General features: G+C 34.1%; 2 protein-coding genes and 1 non-coding gene across 8 annotated transcripts in view; 2 read left to right on the top strand and 1 right to left on the bottom strand.

The window, feature by feature from the left end:
- The window catches only part of LOC148600691 (5'-3' exoribonuclease 1-like), a 45,086-nt gene extending 31,742 nt beyond the window's left edge, over positions 1 to 13,344 (top strand). For 2 of the 3 annotated variants that reach the window (XM_088556482.1, XM_088556481.1), the window contains exons 32-39: positions 2,393 to 2,548; positions 3,766 to 3,886; positions 4,421 to 4,631; positions 5,604 to 5,679; positions 6,506 to 6,622; positions 6,926 to 7,091; positions 8,865 to 9,121; positions 11,514 to 11,959. In XM_088556482.1, the coding sequence (XP_088412608.1) occupies positions 2,393 to 2,548; positions 3,766 to 3,886; positions 4,421 to 4,631; positions 5,604 to 5,679; positions 6,506 to 6,622; positions 6,926 to 7,091; positions 8,865 to 9,121; positions 11,514 to 11,816 (1,407 nt within the window). In that variant the 3' untranslated portion in view covers positions 11,817 to 11,959. Of the gene's footprint in view, positions 1 to 2,392; positions 2,549 to 3,765; positions 3,887 to 4,420; positions 4,632 to 5,603; positions 5,680 to 6,505; positions 6,623 to 6,925; positions 7,092 to 8,864; positions 9,122 to 11,513 lie in introns of all 3 variants that reach the window. The other variant, XM_088556483.1, reaches the window with a different exon arrangement.
- On the top strand, positions 7,776 to 7,865 carry LOC148600692 (Z30 small nucleolar RNA). The gene has a single exon (XR_015917535.1). It is a non-coding gene; the product is annotated as a Z30 small nucleolar RNA (small nucleolar RNA).
- A 5,001-nt stretch (positions 13,345 to 18,345) lies between the features above and the next one.
- LOC148600690 (uncharacterized) lies at positions 18,346 to 24,082 on the bottom strand. 4 transcript variants are annotated; one of them, XM_088556485.1, is made up of 2 exons: positions 23,944 to 24,082; positions 18,346 to 20,737 (listed from the first exon to the last, which is right to left on the bottom strand). In XM_088556485.1, exon 2 carries the CDS (start codon positions 20,715 to 20,717, stop codon positions 18,459 to 18,461), a length of 2,259 nt encoding a protein of 752 aa, XP_088412611.1. In that variant the 5' UTR covers positions 20,718 to 20,737; positions 23,944 to 24,082; the 3' UTR covers positions 18,346 to 18,458. The 4 variants fall into 4 exon arrangements, with proteins under 4 accessions (XP_088412611.1, XP_088412610.1, XP_088412612.1 ...); XM_088556484.1 differs by lacking the exon at positions 23,944 to 24,082 and adding an exon at positions 21,693 to 21,800; XM_088556486.1 differs by lacking the exon at positions 23,944 to 24,082 and adding an exon at positions 21,677 to 21,746.
- Between the last annotated feature and the right edge of the window lie 1,012 nt (positions 24,083 to 25,094).

The raw sequence follows: 25,094 nt of genomic DNA, 5'->3' as shown, positions 1-25,094 counted from the left end.
ATCAATTGAAACCGAATTTGGTACAAATGTTTCTTGGTGTATCCTGCTTAGGACTGTTGTGGGGATTTTTGATCCATCAAAAAACATGGCCACAGTTACTAAAAATAGAGCATAGGGGTCAGACAGTAGCTTTTTGCATCTATGTCCAAAACCATAAGGTTTAGTCAAATTCTTTCAATAGCTGAAATGATCCATATTATTAGAACTACATTGTACAAAAGTCTTTGGGGATAACAGTTGTCAGATGACTTGTTGTAAGAGTTATTGCCCTTGAAAGGGGAAAAGTGACTTTTTTTAACAGTTTTCAGTCAATATCTTGAAAACTATGATAGATTAAAAGAAACTTTCAATTGTTGAAAGATCTTATGATAAGTGCTACAAAAGACTTCTCGAGTCAAAATTCTTCGGGGATAACAGTTGTCAGATGACTTGTTGTAAGAGTTATTGCCCTTGAGAGGGGAAAAGTGACTTTTTTTAACAGTTTTCAGTCAATATCTTGAAAACTATGATAGATTAAAAGAAACTTTCAATTGTTGAAAGATCTTATGATAAGTGCTACAAAAGACTTCTCGAGTCAAAATTCTTCGGGGATAACAGTTGTCAGATGACTTGTTGTAAGAGTTATTGCCCTTGAGAGGGGAAAAGTGACTTTTTTTAACAGTTTTCAGTCAATATCTTGAAAACTATGATAGATTAAAAGAAACTTTCAATTGTTGAAAGATCTTATGATAAGTGCTACAAAAGACTTCTCGAGTCAAAATTCTTCGGGGATAACAGTTGTCAGATGACTTGTTGTAAGAGTTATTGCCCTTGAGAGGGGAAAAGTGACTTTTTTTAACAGTTTTCAGTCAATATCTTGAAAACTATGATAGATTAAAAGAAACTTTCAATTGTTGAAAGATCTTATGATAAGTGCTACAAAAGACTTCTCGAGTCAAAATTCTTCGGGGATAACAGTTGTCAGATGACTTGTTGTAAGAGTTATTGCCCTTGAGAGGGGAAAAGTGACTTTTTTTAACAGTTTTCAGTCAATATCTTGAAAACTATGATAGATTAAAAGAAACTTTCAATTGTTGAAAGATCTTATGATAAGTGCTACAAAAGACTTCTCGAGTCAAAATTCTTCGGGGATAACAGTTGTCAGATGACTTGTTGTAAGAGTTATTGCCCTTGAGAGGGGAAAAGTGACTTTTTTTAACAGTTTTCAGTCAATATCTTGAAAACTATGATAGATTAAAAGAAACTTTCAATTGTTGAAAGATCTTATGATAAGTGCTACAAAAGACTTCTCGAGTCAAAATTCTTCGGGGATAACAGTTGTCAGATGACTTGTTGTAAGAGTTATTGCCCTTGAGAGGGGAAAAGTGACTTTTTTTAACAGTTTTCAGTCAATATCTTGAAAACTATGATAGATTAAAAGAAACTTTCAATTGTTGAAAGATCTTATGATAAGTGCTACAAAAGACTTCTCGAGTCAAAATTCTTCGGGGATAACAGTTGTCAGATGACTTGTTGTAAGAGTTATTGCCCTTGAGAGGGGAAAAGTGACTTTTTTTAACAGTTTTCAATCAATATCTTGAAAACTATGATAGATTAAAGGAAACTTTCAATTGTTGAAAGATCTTATGATAAGTGCTACAAAAGACTTCTCGAGTCAAAATTGTTGGACAGCTTCTTGTTAAATTCATTGTCTTTGAAAGGCAAAATTTAATCAGGTGAGCGATTCAGGCTCCTTGTTGTGGCTTGACAACACTCTGTTGTCTCAAGGCATAGATTGCTTTCTATGTTTTTGGTAAAACTGTATGGTAAATTGGGTTTTTGAATTAGTAATTTTGTCTAGCGACAAAAACTTTGTACAATTGTTAATTTATTACCCATAGACAACAATTCCTTATCAGTATTTTATTATAGTGGTCTTATTCCAGTATAGAGACTAACCCTATGGACAATGACATAGAGCCTTACCCGCCTGACTGACATAAAGACTTAGGTCATTGAAGTTGACATCGGAACTTTAACTTTGGACATTCAAGTGTATTTTACCAATGCAAAGCACAAATATGATAATTGATTGAAAAGAGTGAATAACCAAAATATTATCACGAGTGCTGAAGAACATTTAAATTCTCAAGCATTCTTGGTACTTATTATATAGATATTCTTCATAATTTATCGATATTTTAAGTATGAATTTTAAATTCTGTGATCGGCAGATTGATATCAAAGTTTTGATGTTTTGGCGGGAGAAAGTCCAAGAGTGAAATTACTGAGTTTATTTCACAGTGTGAATCATTGAAATTTATTACACTGGGAAAATTCGATAAAATACTGCTATCTATATAATAAATCTTATTATTTCTTACAAGCAATATGGTATTTATTTTAACTACAGACAACAGCATTGGACATACAGAGTTTGTTTGCTGTAGCCAGTCAATCCAGTGTTGAGGAATTGTCCAATAAACTAAAGGATCTCCAAGTAGATAGTGCTAACATTGAAGATGGAGTGGTTGTCTGTTCTTCAAAGAAACAGGAAATGAATAAAGAGGTATAGTGAAGTCCAAATGTAAACTTTTGGATCTGTGCCATGACTTCCAGTCGATCCAGCACTTTTGAAGGCCAAGAAAAAAATATGCTATTTTTTTTTCTGGCTACCCTAGCACATTTTGTTGGTATTCTTTTTTATGGAATGCCACTTAACTATCCTTTTTAGCTGACCTGGCCTAGCTAAAATCTGGCAGGGATTAAAATTGTTCAGCATGATGGGATTACCTACATGTACATGAATGCCGAAATTTTCAGAAAGATCTATTGACAAATGAATGAGTTATGGGTCCTGAAATAGATTTTTTTTAGACAACTTGTAGAGTGGATTGTAACTAAATATTGCATGAATGTTTGTTAGGATATCCTTAACAATTTTTTATCTGTCAAAAACATGGCCACCATTAATAAAAATTGACGACTTGTTGATATAACTTGAAAACTGAAGTGTTTGGCCTAATTCTTGGGAGAAAATTGATCATCATGGTAAGACCAACCTGTGCTGAAATTTTCATAAAGATCTGTTGCTCAATGTTGGAGTTATTGCCCTTGAAGAGAAAAGATGACAATTAAAGATTTATTTTATGATATGAAAACTGGGTGGATAACTAAGATGCTCTGTATTGATTAAATGATTCTTGTGACAATAGTACAGTAAGGTCAAGAGTCCAGCTTTAGAAAGCTCTAAGGACTATTTTTGACCAGGTGAGCGATTTAGGCTCTCTAGAGCCTCTATTTCAATCTAATGTAACCTTAAACAGACATATTTTTTTTCTGGACTTAATGTATATGACCTCAACTTAGGAAAGTAGCCTTTGTATTGTTGTTTAGTTGGATAAATCATGGTTCAGTCCTGCAAATGTCTGTTCTGGCAGGAACAAATATCCAGTAAAAAGATAGTTGTCTGAGGGTAAAATGGTTTTCTCTTCCTCAGAAGGATATAGAGTTAGTTATATGAGGTACATGTACTGATATATGGATGAAAAGGGGGAATGAGGAAGTACTAAATAAAACTCAAACAATGTAGGTATACAGGATTCCACCTTATTGTTACCAATGAATGGTAAAATTTTGCCCTGGGAACATAATTATTGTAACTTCTGCTGTGAGAAAGCTTATTTTCATGGCATAATTTCACCTTGAAAATAGAAAATATCTTAAACTCTATAGTGCTTGTTTCACTACATGTAATTAAAAGGTAAACTTATATAATTTTTGTAGGAAAGCACAGCAAAGTTGAAACAGATTCTCATGATCAATTCAGACAAGAAGGAAGAAACACCACAGGCAAAGGAGAACCCTTCATATGGGAGACAACTGTCTGTACAAGAATTATTTGAAGGTAAGGATTTTATTACAGCAAAGCTGGCAAACACAGTAGAGTTGTCAACTTTGGTATACCAATGCTGCTGAAAAAAAAATTTGAATTTTTGATGACCTATTGTACAACTAGAAATCTCCTTAGTCGCAGTACAAACATAGGACAACTGCTTTTTTCAATATCGACACACCAACACTTTAAAAACAATCCTTTGCTTCCATTTAAGGATAAGGGGCGCCTTTCTCATATTGAATTACTTAGTACAATGCTGTGTTGTGAAACCACTTACAAATGCTTAGCTGATAAAAAAATTAATGGAAAGCACCAGTATATTACCTAAATATAAAATAGTAAATACTAATATAGCAGAATTCATGTGGAATTTAAAGTTTTGATACAAGGTCATTTTATTGAGTGATAAAGGCAATGTGATTCTATAGAATAGATACAGATACAATAGGATACCACTTGTCTTATTAAACCTAATTTGACATGGTAATGTGTGGGTTACATTTTTGAAAGTTTCAATATTATTTTCAAACTCCATTTTAACAGGTGCCAAACAAACTTCTTCAGCAAACCCACCTGTACAGTCTGCTAGCTTAGACAACTTTCACCCACCTCAAGGTCAGAAACCCCCTGTCAAGTCCAGTTCAGATCCGTCACAATCAACACAACACAAAAAACAACAACATGGTAGCCATAGTAACCAAGGACGACCTAAGTCAGGAAGTTTCCAGAATAAACAGAACCCTGGTCCACCAAGGTATTGTTTATTGTATGAACTGTGTTAATGGAACTCAGTAATTAGGGCCCCACCACTAAAAGTAGTGGTCACCTTATAGTAATTGTGTCCTTCTGTCCGTCCGTCCATTACAAACTGTGTCTGGGCTGTAACTATTTTGTTTTTCATTGTATGCTTTTCATATTTGGCATGTGAGTAGATCGTCCAAAGTTGATGAGTCGCATACCATTGATATTAGCATATGACCTTGAAACTTTGACCTCAAGGTCAAATTCCTGTTTTTCAGACAAAGTCGTGTCTGGGCCATTACTTTTTGGTCGTTCAGTGTGAGCTTTTGATATTTGGTGTGTTGGTAGTTCATCTAAAGACCATGTGTCTCTTAACATTGATACTGACCTATGACCTTGAACTTTGACCTCATGGTTAAATTCCTGTTTTTATTTGACAAACTTGTGTCCAGGCTGTAACTTTTTTGTTTTTCCATGTGAGGTTTTGATATTTGGCATGTGGGTAGATCACATAAGGATGATTTATTGTATTCCTTGGATAGTAGCCTATGACTTTGAACTTTGACCGAAAGGTCAAATTCATGTTGTTTTTTAGTGACAAACTCTTTTCCCAGCTGTAACTTTTTTGTCTTTTTGATTTTGGCTTTTGATATTTGGCATGTGGGTTTATCAATTAATTCAAATTAACATATATAGCTTAATTGCCACCACAGAGCTAGCAGAGGTGGATTCCATCTCGATGATTTCAAGTTTCTCTGTGTGTTTTTTATTTCATTATTTTAGTCTGCCTCAAGATTTGTACTTTTTGTAAGAATTGTGTTTTTTATCATACACTTTCTTCAAAGGAAATTTGTGAAACTTATCTCATGTGTACATTTAATTTTGATTTTAAATGTGCTGGAAAATTTAATTTAATGAATTTGGTGGTGCTGAGTGGGCTTTGTAATCAGTCCATAAATGAAAAATTTCCTTTTCTTACTTTCAGGAACCCAGTGATGCAGTTAATGCATTTCTGTAAATCAATGAATTTAGGAGAACCTAGATATGAATTCAGTAAACAGGTAGGACAAATAATAATCATTAAACACTTTGCATTAAAAAGGATAATCCTAACACATATTTGTTCTTTACAGCAATATTTAAACCAGTAACCAAAAGAAATAATTATTTTTACAAAATGTATGAGTCAGCAGTAATAAGGCATGAGTGAACAGAATTGCTGAAAGGAGAAGGTATGATAAGGGCCATATTTGGCTCCCTATTTTACGAAAAAATAAGTTCAAAGTAAATGATACATCTCAATTCATGATTAAGTTTACAGTGAAGCCTATTGGGTCATACTAAAATGAAATTATTGGAAAAGAAGTTCTGATCTAAGGGCAGCTAAAATCATTTATTATTTTCAGGCTGACTGAAAAAAATGTTTGGATTTGAAAAGTTAGTTGCCTCTCTCTGGTTTATGTTCATGAACATTGGCCTAAGAATGCAGAAATTGACTTTGAATGGCCTGAATTCTTTATTGTTGTACCTATAGGGATAGGTGTGTTCTGTTCAGTGTTTGGGTTAATTAGGCGTCAATAGGTTTGGTAGTTCTAAATTTCAGTTCACCCACCACACCTTTACAGGTGTTTTAAGAGGTTCATTGTTCTTTGGCCACTGATTACTGTGCTTGTAATAGTCTAGTTAATCTACATATTCAAATTTCTAATGAAATATAAAAGACTACCACCTAAAACTAAGGTACTTCCTTGGAACCAATAAGAGTATCAAGTGTCAACAAACAGCTAAAATTGAAACCCACAAAAGTACAGGTAGATGTCTCCAGGGTGTTTTATTTTTGTAAACTGTATATTTTGTGACTTTACATAACTGTCTATCTAATTTTAGGGAGCATGTTGTATATGTTTCATCACCCTTAATAACAATCAGAGATTTAGAGGAGCTCAAACACAAACTCAAGAGGCTGCTGCAGAAAGTGCTGCCAGTACTGCTTTACATCAACTGGTAAGTTCAGAGGCCCAAGAGCTACTGATGTTAGTATCAGTTTACTTCATAAGTTGAGAGAAAGGGTTAAAAAGAATGGGAAGGGGGCAAGGCGGGTAGTCAAACAAAGTCTTGAGAAGCTGCTACTGGAAGTGCTGCCAGTACTGCTGCATATCAACTGGTAAGTCCAGAGAAAGAAATGTAAAAATTGGGATGGGATGTTAGAAATCCTCATTGTCCCTCATCTGTGCTGAAAAGAGTTTCATTATTCAATAAGAAAGAAAACTATGATTATAATACAATAATTCTGTCTCTTTATTTAAGTCTGCACCGTACCATCCGTCTACAGCTTGTCATCCACTGATGATGATGCAACCAGGAATGATACCCCCACTTCCATGGATGAGGCCCCCTCCCCATGTGAGACCACATAGTCATTCAGCTAATTCCCAGTCATTCCCCTCAGCATTCAGACCTGTACAGCCTCAAGGTGGGTTTAATGATACTAGTGTTTGTGTGGTGCCAAATTTGAGGTCAAATCATAACTGAAATTGTACTTATTTTTCGTGAGATACTTATTTTCATAAATTTTGCAATCATACATTATCAGTGAAAATAAGTACATTGGAAAGAGAATTTCTGCCATTATTTTTTAAGGAAAAAATATTATCTCTGTGAAAATAAGTGCACACATATATTTCCGCATAATTAAGTACAATTACTCATTGTATAGTGAATGTGACTAAGTTGGTCATTTTTTGACATTCTATGTAAAAGGGGAACTGTTCCTTTACACTCAAACATTTACACTAAAACTAGGTGAAATTTAGATTTGTTTATGACAATACAAGATTAAAATGAACCAAGTATCACATCTTGTTTTGGTTCTTTCAACTTTAAATGGTGAATTTTGACAGCTTAAAGGGCTGTCAAAAAATTTACAGCCTTTAAAAAGTTGAAAAGTCTGTATAGTATGGCATAGATGGTAAAACTGGTAGCTTTCCAGGGTATGGAAAATTAAGGTGAGTGACTTTCCAGACCACATGGTTAGACCACTGGATGTCATATCCAGACCACATGGTTAAACCACTGGATGTCATATCCAGACCACATGACTACACCACTGGATGTCATATCCAGACCACATGATTAAACCACTGGATGTCATAACTGCAGCAATGATGATTAGATTCAATGCCTGACTTGGTATTGACTCATGAGTCTCTGACCAGGATATGACCAATTTAATCTTCTCTCTGAGCTGTGATAGTATAATGTCAGTGGTTTCTTCTGTTATAAAAAGGGCAGTTTTGAAGTCATGACAGTGTGTCTGATAGGACAAGATGTGATATTCTGTTGAGGCATTACAAAGTGACTTTATTATCGTTATCTGTGATGTCATAATCAATTTGACATTAATTGTTTTCGGTAGTTGTTAATGTTTTTCTAATATCAAGGCAGAAGCCTGAAACAGGAAATATCATTCAGTAAGAAAAAAGGGAAAAAATGATAAAATTGACAATAAAGTGAGCTCATGTTATGTTGGATAGTTGTCACTTTAAGTCGAGAATGTGTGTCAACCTATGACCTTGACAGTGGAAAGTTAAAAGTTGTTTCTCATCCTGATTATTTATATAAACAGATTGATGTTTTATCCAGGTATATATCTTATTATGATTATTTATTGTGAGGAATAAGATAGATGAATGTTGTTAGTTTCAATATTCTTTATAGAGACAGAGTGAGAATCAGTGCCATCTTACATATGTAGATCCTCTGTCAAAACATGAATGGCTCAAAATCTTCCTGTTTGAAGTGACATATTTTAGAAATGACCTATGCAGCTAGTATTTGGTTGTTTGAACTTTTAGCACAGACTCACATCATGTGTTATAGAAAGTCTTACATATTTCTATTGGTTGAGACATAAGTGATATCAAACATATAGGTGCTTAAATTTCATATAAAGGTTTACTAAAATGTATTGGTGATGTCATATAGAGGTTTACTGTAATGTATTGGTGATGTCATAAAAAGTTTTGCTGTGATGTATTGGTGATGTCACATGAAGTTTTACTGTGATGTATTGATGATGTCATATGCTCATTCAGAGTGAAAGCATGGGTAATTATAGTTAATGTTTTTTTCCCATTACTGCTTTTTTTCACTTCCCATGCAAAGGGAAATAACTAACTGTCTACATAGAATTTCTAAAACTTTGCCTATTGAACTCAAATTTGTTTGTATTTTCACATATTTTGAGGAGGACATAATATGCATAATTTCAATATGGGTCCTATTTCTAACCAAGGAAATTACAACCGACATCAGCGACCACAATATCACCAAGACAACAGACAAAGACACAACAAGCCTTACAGAGATCAACACTCAGCAGTATCTCATGGCAACAGGTCACAAGGGTCAGGGATAACCCATGACGACAGACAACAGTTTATAGATCAAGGAGAGCAATCACCCACCAAACAGTCTCATTCTAACCCTTTTATACCACTTCAGGTATGAAAACATAATATTACCTGATTAAAGATTTAGCCTTGACCATGAACTATAACCTGTCTCAGGCCAAAAGAAAGTTAGTACAGTCGACTCCGCTTAATCGCATATCACTTTATTGCATATTTCGGTTATTAGCATAATTTTCTCCTGCACAAAACCATTTCCTATTATTCTATTAGGGAAAAAATCGCTTATTTGCATAGACCTTGGAGGTGCATTTCGGTTTATTGCATAGAGAATTTTGCCTCGTCCAGGTAAAGACAGGTTTTCCCAAATTCTATTTTAAGCCTTCGGGTCATAAATATGTCAATCATATTTATTGTTGTAAAAACTAGATTATCATCAATCAGGAGGTTTTAATAATGGATTAAAATAATCATGGACATACAAGACAATATAAATGATTTCTAATTACATTAAAATAAACAAGCACCTAGGTGAACAATGACTTCTGACATCACCTTATGATGCGGCTTGAGGTTCGGCTTGGGGTATTTTTTGTCCCTATTTAAATTCTTCCGACTACAAATGATTATCAATGTAAATTTAATTTTCTTTAATGAGCTGAACAGTTTTGAGTGAGCTTGGGTTACTAGGCATAAATATCATACGAAAATTAAAAGTCATTCATTCAGTACAATGTCTAATGAAATTCAACTACCCTAAGGTGCCCCATACTGTCCACACTTCATAGGAATATATCGAGGTCAATGACGCATATAATACACAACTATCAGTGTACAATGAACAGAGGAATAAAAACACACAGACCATTTCAAAAGCCCAAAAACTGCAAACATTGATGAATATTACACTGAATCCTGCCTGAAATATGAAATATGGGATTTGCTTTCGTAGAAAGGTCAGGAAATTACTTGACTATTTATAGATGAGAAACACATGGTTTTACTTATAAATACACACAACGTAAAGAAGGTCAATAAACAAGACAAACACAATATATATTATTATTTATTGATAAAAGAACAATACAATGAGAAGGTCTATAACAATTAAATACCAGATCAGAAATGTTGAACAGTGATATCCCTGGTTGATCCACAGTATCGTCGTCTTACCTGAACTCACACTTCCGGTAAAATCGTAATTTCGGTTATAAGAATAGCCCGGTTATTTGCATAATTTTTACTGGCAAATAGGCTATGCAATTAAGCGGAATCTACTGTAATTGAAAGAATAATGTTGCTAGATATGACTTTCTCTAATTTTGCTTCAATTTCATACCGCTTGACCGATGTGGAAAAAAATGTTCTCATCACTAGTGACTTTTTGTTCTCAGAGTTCAATTGGCTTAGAAATCAATTGTCTTGGATTCCATCTTAAATCGCCTCGATTGCCATTGTAGTTATATATCAGTTAAATGAGATAATTTTGGTGTTTTCTTACCTTAAATAAGAATTATGAAGGGACTCTGGAAGATTTGAAGTGAAAAAATCTTTGAAATCGTCTGGTTCCTTTTGTTTGGAATGTTTGCCTTTGTGTGACGTCGACATGTTTCCTACGAATCAGAATCATAATGTTTCGGGCGCTTTTCATTTTTTGGTATTTTTTACGTTTTTAGGGCATTCGAGAAACACAATCTACACTCAAAGCTTGTTGATTATGAATTTCTCACATCTCTTGAGATAAATTTTATAGTTTGAATAGCTCGGCAAGCCCTGCTCTCAGAAATAAATTTATTTATTTCACTCAATGTGAGAAATTCCATAATCAACTCATTATCGTTGTAGATTCTATATGTCTCTTCTTTATCCACTGACAATTAATACTTGAATATTGTTCCCATTTTGGTTTTTGTTAATTTAGAAGTAATACTTTTTGTAGTACACTATTTTTTTTCACTTTTTTCATGATTGTCAAATAAGCACAATAAAGTTCCCATTGAATCTTTTTTTTTTCAATATAAAACACTTATTAATTTTTGTTTAACTTTGGAAATTGATATCCACATATATATTCCTTTGAGAAAATCTGTGAAAATTGATTCACAGTACATGCACAATACGGGAAAAAGACAACTTGGTTAAAAACCTGTTTGTTTTGGTTAATATGGTGTTGCTAAAATAAGTGTTATTTGGCTGTTTAAAAGATACCTAATACAAAGACCACATAGGATATGACATTTGTTTTTTCTATTTATTTGAAGAAGTATTGTAATGTTAGCAAATACCCATTAGACAAGAATTCAAACAATATTAGACTGGAGAGATGTCATTTACCTTACTCCAAATGTATAGGTTGTCCATTTGAAAAAGACATCCTTATTACAAAAAAAAATTTATTTATTTTTTTTTTTTTAAACTAGAATAGTTACAAGATTATATCAGAGACCAGAGACTTGTAATAATTTCCATTTTTTCCATTTTTGAAGGTTACACAAAAGCAGAAGACACCTCAGAAAAAGAGAGATTCAAAGGAAGAAAACAGTACTATAGACATATCACCCCCAAATCCCTCCACAATGAAAACTAGTCCAAACCAAATATCTGAATCAATGGACAAGATAATTCCTGGAATGATTGTAAAGGGAGATAATCGGACTGATAAAAGTGTAGGAAATGGTCAACGGACTCCTGTAAAACCAAAATCTGGTGCCGAAAAGAAATCGCCACCAAAACAACAAACACCTGGAAAAAGAAAGTCTCGACTAGCAGCTAATTTTGGTGGAATGTAGCTGAATTTCCTGCCAATATTTTACAATAATTAGAATGGAATGTTCAATTCACTTGTTTTAACTAATTCTGTACAAATCTACATTCATCCTTTTATTTTATGGAGAAGGCATTATCATCAAAAGTATATATCTCTCGTTTAAGCACTATGTAGGTCCTAAAATACAATATTTATAACATTTATAAAAACTCATTTGGAAGTTTTAAGTTATGAATTTTTGTGAATACTGATTCAATGGCAGAGACATCACTGAATTTCTTTAATGTTGTTGTTTTTTTTTCCTTCAAGAAAATGGTATATTCATTCACAATACAGCTATAAATGTCATCCCATTATTAAGACAGAGTACTTTAGTGTCAATGTCATTTATCAATTTCTTTTTGAGTTTTATTTTGTGCACACCAGTAAACCATTCTCATTCTTTCTTTAAAAATCTAAAACTGCAAGCTGAAATTTTATGTCATATTACTCAGTTTGATGTCAGTTTATTTTCTCTTACTTGATACACATGTATTTTTCCAGCTTTATGCCTGGTAAATTTTATTTTTTGTCAGTTTAAAGTATTTCCCATTGTATGGTCTCTGTGCTATAGCATGTAGTCTTTCACATGTTATTTTAAAGTGATTATAAATATATGAACTTCTATTTTCTGGAAGTTTTGTTGATAGACTACTGGGTAGCCATAAAAACTGGTTATATTGTTTTCAAATCCTTGTATCAAATTGTATTAATTAGCAGCAGGTAGTATAATTTCTGTATGCAATAAGGCATGAGTGAACAGACTTACTCAAAGGAGAATGAATGATAAGGGCCATATTTGGTCCCCTAATTTACGAAAAAATAAGTTCGAAGAAAATGATATAATGTGATAAATGATTTATAAAATTTTTAAGCATGGTTTTAATTTTTACAACTTCATTAAATTTCTGTTTAATGAAAGCATAAAATAAAATCAGGATAAATGCCAATTTTCTACGCTAAGGTCTCCACCAACGTGACCCATTGATGTCTTAAATGATAAGAATGCCAATCAAAGTGGCATTAAGAAATAAAAAATAATTTTGGTCAAAATGGCGGAGACAATTAAAAATTGAAAAAAGCATGTTACGAAAAGTGCCTAATTTTGGCATATTTGATAGAAAATTTGCCAATTTGCCAAATTTGGGACCTTGTATTTTCAATCATTGAAACAAGATATGGTTATAAATTTGACTGAATATGTTATATTATTCATTTAACAGTTTAAACACCAGAAGAAAAAAAAACTTCTCAATATCAGATTTTTAATTTCCAGTCATGCAGGGGGCCAAATATGGGCTTCATTGCATGCCTTGTCCTTTTAAGGTTTCATGTATTAATAAATGTAAAACAAACATTGATTTTATGTCTTTTATTTTTTATTTTTACTCCCTGTGGAAGACAACACAGATATTGATTTTACCATGTTTATTTCTTCATTATACATATTGATGTTACATCTTGTCCAAAAACTAAATTTTCTAATGGAGAATAAAAACATTTTAGATTAGTGTATTCTTCTTATTATCCATTTTTCTTAACAGACATATTGTGGTCTATATCTTGTACTGGTAACTACAATTTACATTGCTGGGGTACAAAGTTTTACCTTGGTGCTTCTGTGACTTTACGCTGTCTTTGTGTATTTTCATTAACAGCCTTTTTACATTAAACACTTTTCTGGACTTTTTCCAACACAGTTGGTACAGTTTTGTTTTTTACCCTTTGACCTTAAAGATGGTCATCAATGAAAATGCAAGTCACCTGATGGCAATTCTGTTACGGGATTGGCCAAATACTGATAACTAAGTTGCATTTGAAAAAGCTGTATAGAAAATTGAAATTGCGTGCCACCTATTATTTCCCGAACGAAATGTAGAAAATTACTGTAATCTTTTTTTTTTAAAAGATAGTACTTGTTTATTATTATGAATATTTCTTCAAAGGTTACTTACAAATGGATAGTACAGGTATATATTTGTTTTGTTCTCGTTCAGTGACATCAGGTGCTCCAGAAGGGTAAGCATGTCCTGCTCCACCAAGAGCACCCACAATATTGCAAGTATAATCTAGTAACACTATAACAACAATAATAATTCCGTGACCCATTGTAGTCCTGGTCTGTAATTTGAGTACACTAAATGGATCTTGGTAAATTTTACAATAAGATTCCAAACAACGAACGGAAGATCGTTATTGATAATTGGGGTTATGGTCCCAACCGTTATGGAAATAGAGACCTAAAGAGGGGCAATAACATGCATGTCTTTACTTGAACAGTTCAGAAAAAAGGGCAAGAAGCAAGCATTTTCCAGGGGTCCAGACAATAACTTGTTTAAAAATGTATACTGTATCATGATTGATTGATTGTTGGGGTTTAACGTCCGAGCAGCAGTATTTCAGCTATATTCAGACGATGAACATGAAATGGATGATAAAATGAACATGAAATGATGATGAAATGAAAAAAGGGATGGGACACAAGGACAGTAGGGTCCACAAATTTTGATTGCCACTAGAAAAAGGGAGGGATGGGTAAGGTCGAGCAATTTAGCCTCCTGTTGCGGAGCGCAATGGTTCCTACTCCTACCGAATACCACAGCAGGGTTCTTTAACGTGCGAGGAACGTGGCATCTTTCCCAACACGGTGCACCACAATGGTTTGCGGTCAGGTTTTCCGTATTATAGCCTGACAACCCCAGCATGTAACATGCCAGGGGTACCCAATTCGACCACCTGGGGCACACATCCCAGTTGCTTTGTGGGCAGAACGCCTAGCCCCCGGCTAGGTTTCTGAGCACTATTTAGTCGCCTTTTACGACAAGCTTAGCGCTACTGCAGGCCTATTCTTTTGACACCCGGACCTGCACGGGGCTACTGTATCATATGGTCCATACTATTATAGGAGGGTTTTATTGATTTTGGGGTCATAACCATTACTGTTTAGATAAAAGGGGACAAATAGGGTCAAGAATCTAGCATTTTACTTAACAACTTGTATATGTAATATGTGTATGAATCAGTATGGAACGGTGTCAAAAGGTTTCATGACACCGAAGTTAAGTTAGTGATGGTTGTTTTTGTTTTGTTTTTTTACTAAATCCATGACGGATCATTTTGGCTAAAAACACACTTGACTGGTTTGTCAATAAATGTTGGATCGCTAATCCTGAGATTTTTTATTCTTTTATGAAAAATGTCTTCTTAAAAACAACATTCAAAGCTGTCCTAAGCTTGAATGGTGTGTCCATGTTTGTCCCAACTGCCTAGGGTTTGACCTCTCAGTTGATATTAAGCTGCATCCCATGAACAGTTTTATTGTAGGTCGAGATATTTTCTGTCCTAAATATTCTTTTTACAATAAATGGGAAATTAATTTGGAGTAGCAATTAAAAATTAATTTATAACCGTTTCAATTTTAAAATGGTAGTTTGTTCAACACCAGAGTTCGTTGTCTTGATTTAGTATTCAGTTTGTAGTTTTTAACTCCTGAACATATTTTATTGCAAAAAAACAAACAGATCTTGGATTCAGGTAAAAACTAGGACCTTAGGGCAGGTGTACAAGAAGGGTAAGGTAGATAGAAATACCCATCGAGTTGCTCATACAAATGTCAAGTCAGAGGTAGACGAAAGAGGAAAGGAAAACTATGCCACGGTATACAAATCGGTTCTCATGGTGCAGATGGATACACAGTCACGAACCACGAGTTCATGATGACGACCATAACACTTCTGTAGTAATTGCTAACGTTGTCTTCTTCATAAAGAACATAAGAAATATAACATACACACAACAAATATGCATCAATGACAATACACATATAGTTATTTAAATATCTATGCATTGATAGATGAAGATCTAATACAACAATATTTTAAAACTAACTACAGAAGTTTTATGGTCGTCATCCTGACGCCTGGTCCATGCTCCCAGTTTTAATGGAGTCCGAGTTGCTCATTTGCTTTTGTTACTTTGTATGCATGATTTTAGTTACTTTGTGTTCTTTGTCGCGTGTGTCTATTTTCCATGTCTGGTGTTTGTCCTTGGTTTACATTCTTTTGATCACCGCTGTAACCTTGGTTCCGTTGATTACTCTTTCAAATTGTCGATACACAGTTTTTTCGAACGCCACTAAGTTAGCAGTAGTTGGTCAATCAGAAAACATGAGTGCGATCATTTGATTTGTGTTTCCATAGAAGAGCTCCTTAAGGTCAAAGGATAAAAGCGAAACTATACCGACTGCGTCGGAAAAATACGAAATTGAATATATTGAGGTCTCTCTTGAAAACAGAATTGCGCCTTCTATCCCCAAACCGAAGTCACATTTAGGACATTGTTTTAATCCGACACAAAATAAGGATCGATTTGACTACATATTAGAGTTGGTACACTATAAATGCTCTGTTACAAGGTTTCGACATTCCTTCCCCTGATACGAGATTCTCTAATGACTATTTTTAATTTAAATGACAAAGCACATTTATCAACGTCTAACAGTGTTTTCATACTGCATGAATTCAACAAGAAGATTTGGTTTGTTGATACACAGAGCTTTATTTATACTTTATCTTATGCTTTATTTTATTCAAGTATTGTTACTGTTATATGCCTGACAATTAAAGAGGTATCTTACTAGTTTATTTAAACAAAGAAAAAGATAGTCAAAACATATGGAAAATATTTAAGGACCAATCTGGAAATTTATGCTCATGTGCCTATATAATCACTTGGAAACTAAGAGTTTGTTTTAAATTATATGAAAATCATACTCTGTTCAAACATTGAGGAGGTAGGCCTAGGGTAAGGGACACAATTCTTAAAAATCATTGGAACGTTTGTATTTAGCAATTTACACCAATCTCATGTAAGCATCAAAGAAAAATGGATTGATTCAAATGAAAGCTTGATAGGCTTTGGTAAATTAAATATGATTCAAACATAACACCGATTTCAACCACCTGACTGTTCTTGCAAAACCTCTCCATTTAAATATGGTCCTTCTGGTGACGTCGTAACGGTAGATTTAACCATCATAGCTGGATATGCGAAATGTACCACCAAACCTCTTTCAAAACTTTTAACTTCTATACTCACAACTGCCAAAGAGGGTTTGCAGTCCTACCACAACACTTGTTACTCCCGTAGTGGTATTGATTCAATGTGGATCCTGAAAAATTCGAAAGATCTTTTGGAAACAATTAGTTCAAGACTATTATCTGAATATAGTAGCATTAAAACCTATGATTTTTCAACACTGTATACTTCTATTCCCCATACTCACTTAAAATCCCAACTTAAAAACATTATACTTCGTTGTTTTTTCCAAAAAAGATGGTAAACCTAGATACAAATATATAGCTCTTGGTAGAGATTCCTCATACTTTGTAAGAAATAATTCCAAATCATCTTCCAAATATACAGAGGAAGATGTTTACAAAATGCTGAAATTTTTCATCGACAACATATTTGTCCAGTGTGGTGGACGTGTTTTTCAACAAACGGTCGGCATTCCAATGGGAACAAATTGTGCTCCTTTACTTGCTCACCTATTCCCTCACTCTTATGAGGCTGACTTTATAGCTGATCTGATCAGAAAGAAAGAATATCGCTTGGCTAGATCCCTCAATCTCAGTTTCCGCTATATTGTTGGCGTATTATCTTTAAACAATCCTAATTTCGGGGATTTGATACATCGCATCTACCCAAAAGAACTTGAGAAATAGGATACTACAGACACTGTGAAGTCAGCCTCTTATCTTGACCTACACTTAGAAATCGATGGTAAAAGAAAACTATTGACCAAACTTTACAACAAACGTGATGACTTTTCATTCAGAATTGTCAACTTTCCTTTCGTCTGTGGCAACATCCCTTCAGCACCTGCGTATAGAGTGTTCATATCACAACTCATACGTTATACCAGAGCTTGCCGAAACTACGAAGACTTTTTGTATCGCACTAGAACTCTAACAAATAGGCTTCTGGAACAGGGTTATGTTGCTACAAGATTGAAGTCATTACTACAGAAGTTTTATGGTCGTCATCATAAACCCGTGGATTGTTATGGTGTATCCATCTGCACCATGAAAACTGATTTATTCAACGGGTCATAGTTTTCCTTTCCTCGTTTGTCTACTTTTTATGAGAGACTCGGCGGGTGTTTCTAGAAAAGAAGAAGACGCTTATCCTACCGGTGCACCTGGTCCATGCTCCCAGGTTTTAGTGGAGTCCGAGTTGTTCATTTGCTTTTGTTACTTTGTATGTATGATTTTAGTTACTGCATGTTCTTTGTTGTGTATGTCTGTTTTCCATGTCTGGTCTTGGTCCCTGGATTCTTTTGACTACCGCTATAACCTTGGTTCCCTTGATTACTCTTTCAAGGGTAATTTCCATTACCCTGGATCACAGTTTGATTCACAACGAACACTCAAGATAGCATCCATTAATGCGCGATTTAAAATTTCTCGGAGAACGGGTTAAGAGTTTTGATATATATTATAACAAACAAGTTGTGGTAATATAATTATTGTTTACGGGGTTTGGTTGGTTCTCTTACGTACATTTGTGGTAATAGAATATTGTGCAGAATGGGAACAGTGAAAACGCATAACATATATTCTTATTATGAGCTTTTGTTTCCATTCTTTTCCCTTTGTTGAGAAATCATTTTGAATGCAGTCCATGCCATAAGAGCAAGATGCCATGCAGCGGAATTGTGAGTCTTTTGCAGAATAAGTGATCCTAAGAAAACATCGAGACTCCAGTCAAACTCACCAACTAGCTGTAGACAATATCCAACAATATTCAAAGCCGTTGTTCTACGTACAAAGGGTACGTCTTTACAAGTGACATATTGTCTTAGTTCAGATAGTGTGAGATCTCTCTCTTGGGTCTTACCTTGAGCATGTTCTATCAAAAACTTCAATAATAAAGCATAAAAGTTTGAATCTATGGTAACCCATTGAAGCGGATCATCTTGATGACAGTCTTTTTCTGCCTCAATCGCTCTGTTTATTTCAAACTTAACTGGTAAAGGAGCAAGTTCCATTTCAGATGGCAGAAAAACTACTTCTAACGCAGATTTACTTATTTCTGAAAAGACATCTGGTCTATTGACAATAATATGAAATTGAGACTCCACTGACACGTGCTTTGAAATGGGTTGTTCGAATCCCGACAGTTGGAACGTATCGCCTGTTGACAAAACAGCTAAGACTAAATTTAGAGATGACTGTAACTTTCCTTGTGCAAAGAAAATTGTAGCCAGTTTCAGCTTGCCAGACGAAGTATCAAGATTGCTGCCGCTTCTGATAAGGCTCTCTGACCTTTCTAACATTTGATTTTTTTCAGCAATACTGCTTACACTACATGCTTTCGAATACAATTGAGATCCCAAGCTGATATTCACCACATTATACAGTGCATTGACGAGATTTAGACGATCGGTACTATTTGTAGAAACTTGAGAGAGCAATGTCAGATAGTCCTCGTGCTTGCTTATGGCTCTGTCAACATCATGATCAGAGAGCAGTTGAAATACCGGTTTCATCGCAGAGGTTGCAAAATTTATAAGGACACTGTAATGTAAATTAACAGTTTCCGTCATCAAAGTCGGGTTCCTCATACATGCTAATTTCAAGTTTTCAAAACACTCATCTTTTGCTCCTGAAACTTTTTCGACTACATTTTGAATTGTTTGAAGTTCAAATATCTCTATCCAAAATCGCTTCCTGAATCTGTAAAGAACTTCTAATAATATTTTTTGATCAGTTGGTGAAAGTTTGCCATCAAACATATTGTTTTTAGGAATGAAATAGTTTGGACAATTTATGATCTCCACAAACTCAACAAATTTATCAATACATTGAATGATACAAACTGCAATGTTTTCTTTATTCCAGAACTCAATAGGCTTTTCTTCTGACATCCAAAACATAACGGTTTTCATATGGTAGGAAGAAACAATGTCTGGAAGTTCCCGCTCAATTAAATCCTTTTTGATGATTTTCAATAGCATGTAACATTTGTATTGGACAATTGTCCATGTCCAAATAAGCTCCCGCTCTAACAGGGTGAATGACAGTCTCCACTCAGTGTCGAAAGCGGTGCGTGTTGGACCAACAGGAACAAGAAAGCATCCGTTTTTTGTTAATTCAATGGTTTCTCTCAATGGCCAACTATATTTACGGTCCCTTGTCAGCCATTCTTTAGCAGACTTCGGCCAAAATGACGAATTAAGACCGTATACGAGGTCAGAAGATTTGAAGGTTTTAGTTGAATCTTCTGTCATTGCTGGTCCATTCTGTTGTCTTGTGGGAGTTACTGATGCTATTCTTTTCTTCAACTTACGATGTGAAAACAAACATCTTCCGTCTTCATCAACTTCAAATAGATGGAACAGAGAACTTTCATCGTCTTTCGATAACGGGATAAGTTTGTCTTTATTGAACGCAATCACTTTTGCATATCCAGGACTTGCGTCTGCTTCTTCAATAAGGCCTACCGCTGGGTTTGTCAAGATGTTTTCTCTGTACAGACGATCATTTCTGTTGCCAAGGTGATCTGTTCTTCCATAAGTATTTTTTGAATCATTTAAATTTGATTTGTTCTTTAATTCGTCAGCATCAGTAATGATATAAATAGCTTTGAAAATAAACATCAAATCTTCATCGGAATCGAGACCCACCAATGTTCCGCCCTCTATCTGGCTACCAATAAAAAAGCCTTCTAAACTATTACGACCGAGGTTTGCTACAGAATACATTGTTTCCATGGTTTTGAAACACGAAATCCGGTATTGAATATATTCGTCTGATGCTCCGATTAGGTTCAAACAGTTTATCAAGTTTCTTTGTTCGGTCTTTATATCTGTTTCATTCATTTTTATAGCAATGGAAGAACCTTAAATAAAAAAATGGTCTATGGTTACAGAATGATGAGAATTCCTCATAATCAAATAAATCTCGTGAAACATGCGATGGGGTTAATATAGTTTTGCCTTACCTATCCATGTTTTTATGTTCAATCAAAAGACCACTCGAACGAGGTTTGTTGCAGGCAGACTGTAACCAACTCAGAAAACAGGTCAAGATACTAAGTAGCTTTACCTATAAATTAGGGTTTTTTTTAAGTAAACAACCGACCAAATCATACAAAAAACGAGGACAAATGTTAGGTCTGCGTGTTTAAGTATGCACTGCAAGTTAATTGGATTGAACGCGTCTGTACTAAAAAGTTATGACATAAATTTAACCACATATTGTTCTTATTACTTATAAAAGGCTTCATTCAGACCCTATTTAATATTTGCAAGTTCACTGGAACTGAATTTGAATTTCAATATCATCATTATACTGCGCCTGACATGATCTCGTCTAATTTAGACTCATCGAAGGTGTAGAGGATGTTTGATAAAGCTCAGAGCATAATTAAGGCATCGATAACAAACAGAAGTTATAGAAAATCATGTTTGAAAAATAACAATATCAACATTTTTGTAATCGTTTACAAAAACTGTCAAGGACAAATGGGAAATATGATAACAAACAAGGAGCGGTTTTTGCTTATTTCTGCCTCTAGATTAGGCTCTAAGGTAATATGACTTATTGCATTTTCAAAATATGAAAGTAATGCATCGACAGGGAGATAGCAACTTGGTTGACATTAACAGAGAGAACAGTAATACGAGTTTTAATTTTAATTGATTGCTAAGGATCTCTTCGAAACTACCAATGCATGGATCACCTCGATTTATGTCAACGAAAACAAAACTGTTGAAATAGGTTTGCTTAAAATGTTTACATTTCCTCCGGTAAAGACCACGATAAAATCAATACATACTACCCTATGACAGTACCTGAAGTCAAGCCTTGAATGTTAACTCCAATCGTCAATACAAGCGGAATAGTCATGAAGAAAGTAAAAATAGAAGTAAATATATGACGTCAGTTGTAAACATTCTTAAAAATAAATGTTAAAAGGAGTATTCAGTGTACCAGTCAAAAGTTAAAGAACTGCTACATGTATTTTTGTTTTCATTATAAAACCCTAAATTCTTATTGTGGATGTTAATAAAACATTAAAAGAAAACGTCAGGGAAGTTATAAATATAAAATTACATTCAATGGTAATTTGTTAAACCTTGTGTAAACATGTACTTTCATTTCTAATTAAATTACCCGCTCCACCCCCAACCCATCGCCCCCAAGGATATACAATTATTCAATATTAGATTACGTTAACTAGTCTACAGCTATTGTATCTTAAACTTGGCCATTTGATCCAAGCACTTTAATCAACAAATCTCGATTTCACATGTTTGTATCTTGAAGTAAAACAAGATACCCGCCAATATGATGCATGTTTTCCAATTACATATATATTTGTATACCTTGGCAACATAAGCATTATCAATGTTGTTGAATGACTTACTTTGAATGTTAAGCTTTTTTAAGTAGAAATTTTTCTTTTATGAAAACAAATTTGATATGCAATGACATATCCTGAAATCTTTAATTTAATCAAAATGTGCATACATATTATTACGTGTGCATACATATTATTACGTTAACTACACAAAATGTCGATTGTGCATGAAATATTGACGGTTTCATATTATTAATTTTCAATTTATCTGTCAATTCTGTGTGAAGACCATTTCATTTCCATTTCAAAGATTCCGAAAAACATACAGACTTCTTGTACTGTGTTCAACTAATAAAACAGGTGAAACATAAGTCCTCTCAGATGGCAGAGGTTTACATAAAATCCGAAATGTTTTTGTTCGACAGAGTCCTAAACAACAAAAGACAATTTAATATTCCTGAAGACGATAACATTGTAGAAACTGTTCATATAACATGGAATTCCAAGATATATCTCCATCTTGGCGAGGAGGACGATGCGACTGTGATTACATTTCCCTAATATTGATGCGTTCAACAGGTCAGTATACAGCAAAACACATTCATATTTCTATCGTTGTTACTCCTTGAAGAGTAGAATAAAAAAAAGCTCTGCAGTAGAGTTTTGCTGCCTCAATATCAAACAAATTTGGACATGGCGATAAAATGTGGAGTCGATCTTTACCAATATGACATATTGTCATTATTTTCACAGTAACGTCCTCTTGATAATATATTTGATGTTATGAACAACTTGGTGTTTCTGGAAAAGGTGAAGAAGCTTGTAAAACTGATAGATCTGATTCAGAATACTGTAACATCAGGCATGCCGTACTTTTGTTAATTTGTTGTTTGTTTTTGTTTGTTTTTGTTTTGTTTTTTTCTTGTTTATTTTTTGTTTTTTGCTTGTTTGTTTGTTTGTTTGTTTGTTTTTTGTTGTTTGTTTTTTGTTGTGTTTTTTGTTTGTTTTTTTGTTTTGTCGTGTGTGTGAATAAATTACTTGCAAATGATAACCGTGAATCAATGGTAAAACACTAAAAACAGAAATTGAACATGTATTTATGTCAAAGATTTTTTAATCGAAAATGGATGGCTCAGAAAATGATTTTACAGTTCCAAACAAAACTCTTGATTTATTTTGCAAAATGCCAGAAATAATTAACCACATTGGTAGTGGTTTATCATGAAACATCGAATGATATACTAATACCATTTCCGGAAAAGTATTGACTAAATTTATGATGAAAAATAAATTTGTCATCGTGATAATCATGCGATTATCATATGTAAACCGAAACATATGATTATCATATGGTGCTCGATTTATATAATAATCAAATGATGCAAACCATATGATTCTCATGTGTGGCACATTTGCCTCTGTATGGGATTCCTCCAGACTCTCCATGCTCCCGCAAATTATTTGTAAGCATATCCTAGTTCCTTTCAGCAATAACTCAGAATACAATGCGTGTTACATCGCTCAACCTCATCAAATATACACAAAACAAAACTATTGTCCGTACCCAAATGGAAAGAATAACTTCTTTGAACTATACAAATAATGTCTACTGATATAGTCTAGAAACTCACTTTTGGGTATGATTTCGATGAAATTTTACAATTAACTACGATATTTACTGGCATAATGGTATAATGCAATTTGAAGTGTTTTAGAGTAAATCAAAACTAAATATTCCTCACCGTTTCACACAAAATTCGTTTAATACTTCCAGAAACTTTGTCGTCTAATCCACACATTTTTATCCACACCTGAACACATTGTTGACCTCTTTGCTCTGTAGGAGCCCACAAACCCTTGTCTACTTCCCGCCGATTTGTTTTCCACAGGTATGTCTTATTATCGTAATCTATTCCTATAAAGCGCTTTTTATAAAACAAATCACTTGAAGAAAATATCAAACTTCACTCGAGCATTAAAGCCCTGACCTTAACTGACACATATACAGTACCAACTATAAAATAGTCTGATTATTTCACAGAAGACTAGTTAACCCGAAAGATTGATACAATAAAAAGGGAATGCATATGATGAAACGTAACAAATGCACCATTGTATAACCTAAATACTAAATTCTTTCAAATCAAATTAAATTCTTATTTTAAATGGACTGGTACTTGAACATTTTTTTATAGCGATGTAATTATATATAATCTTTGTGTTGTTTCGTTTAAGTCAGTAGATGGTTATCTATATGTTACAAGAGGTACAAATAACGTACATAATCATTTGATTATATATTAAAGATTAACCAAGAGAACCAAGTTTATAGCGGTAATCAAAAGAATGTAATCCAGGGACAAAGACCAGACATGGAAAACAGACATTCACAACAAAGAACGTAAAGTAACTAAAATCATACATACAAAGTAACAAAAGTAAATGAGCAACTTGGACTCCACTAAAAACTGGGAGCTTGGACCAGGTGCACCGGTAAGCGTCCTCTGTTTTTCTAGAAACACCCGCCGAGTCTCTCATAAAAAGTCAAGTCCGGGGTAGACAAACGAGGAAAGGAAAACTATGACCCGTTGAATAAATCAGTTTTCATGGTGCTGATGGATACACCATAACGATCCAACGATTAAGAATAATCAAGAGAACCAAGATTCTAGCAGAAATCCATGAACAAGGACAAGACAGGAAAAACAGACACACACATTAAAGAACATAAAATAACAAACATAATACAAAGAAACAAAAGTAAATGAGCAACTTTTCAACACAAAAGCGTTTCGAAAAGTATAACTAGAAGGATAGGATGCTTCTACCAATCATATGTTTCAGCATTAACATGACGATACATTGGGAAACTTATTAAATTACACACCCCTTT

The sequence above is a fragment of the Perna viridis genome, chromosome 12 (genome assembly GCF_037379345.1).
Source record: "Perna viridis isolate PV_CMFRI_1.1 ecotype Kerala chromosome 12, ASM3737934v1, whole genome shotgun sequence".
NCBI lineage: Eukaryota > Metazoa > Mollusca > Bivalvia > Mytilida > Mytilidae > Perna > Perna viridis.
This window is presented reverse-complemented; position numbering and strand designations above follow the sequence as displayed.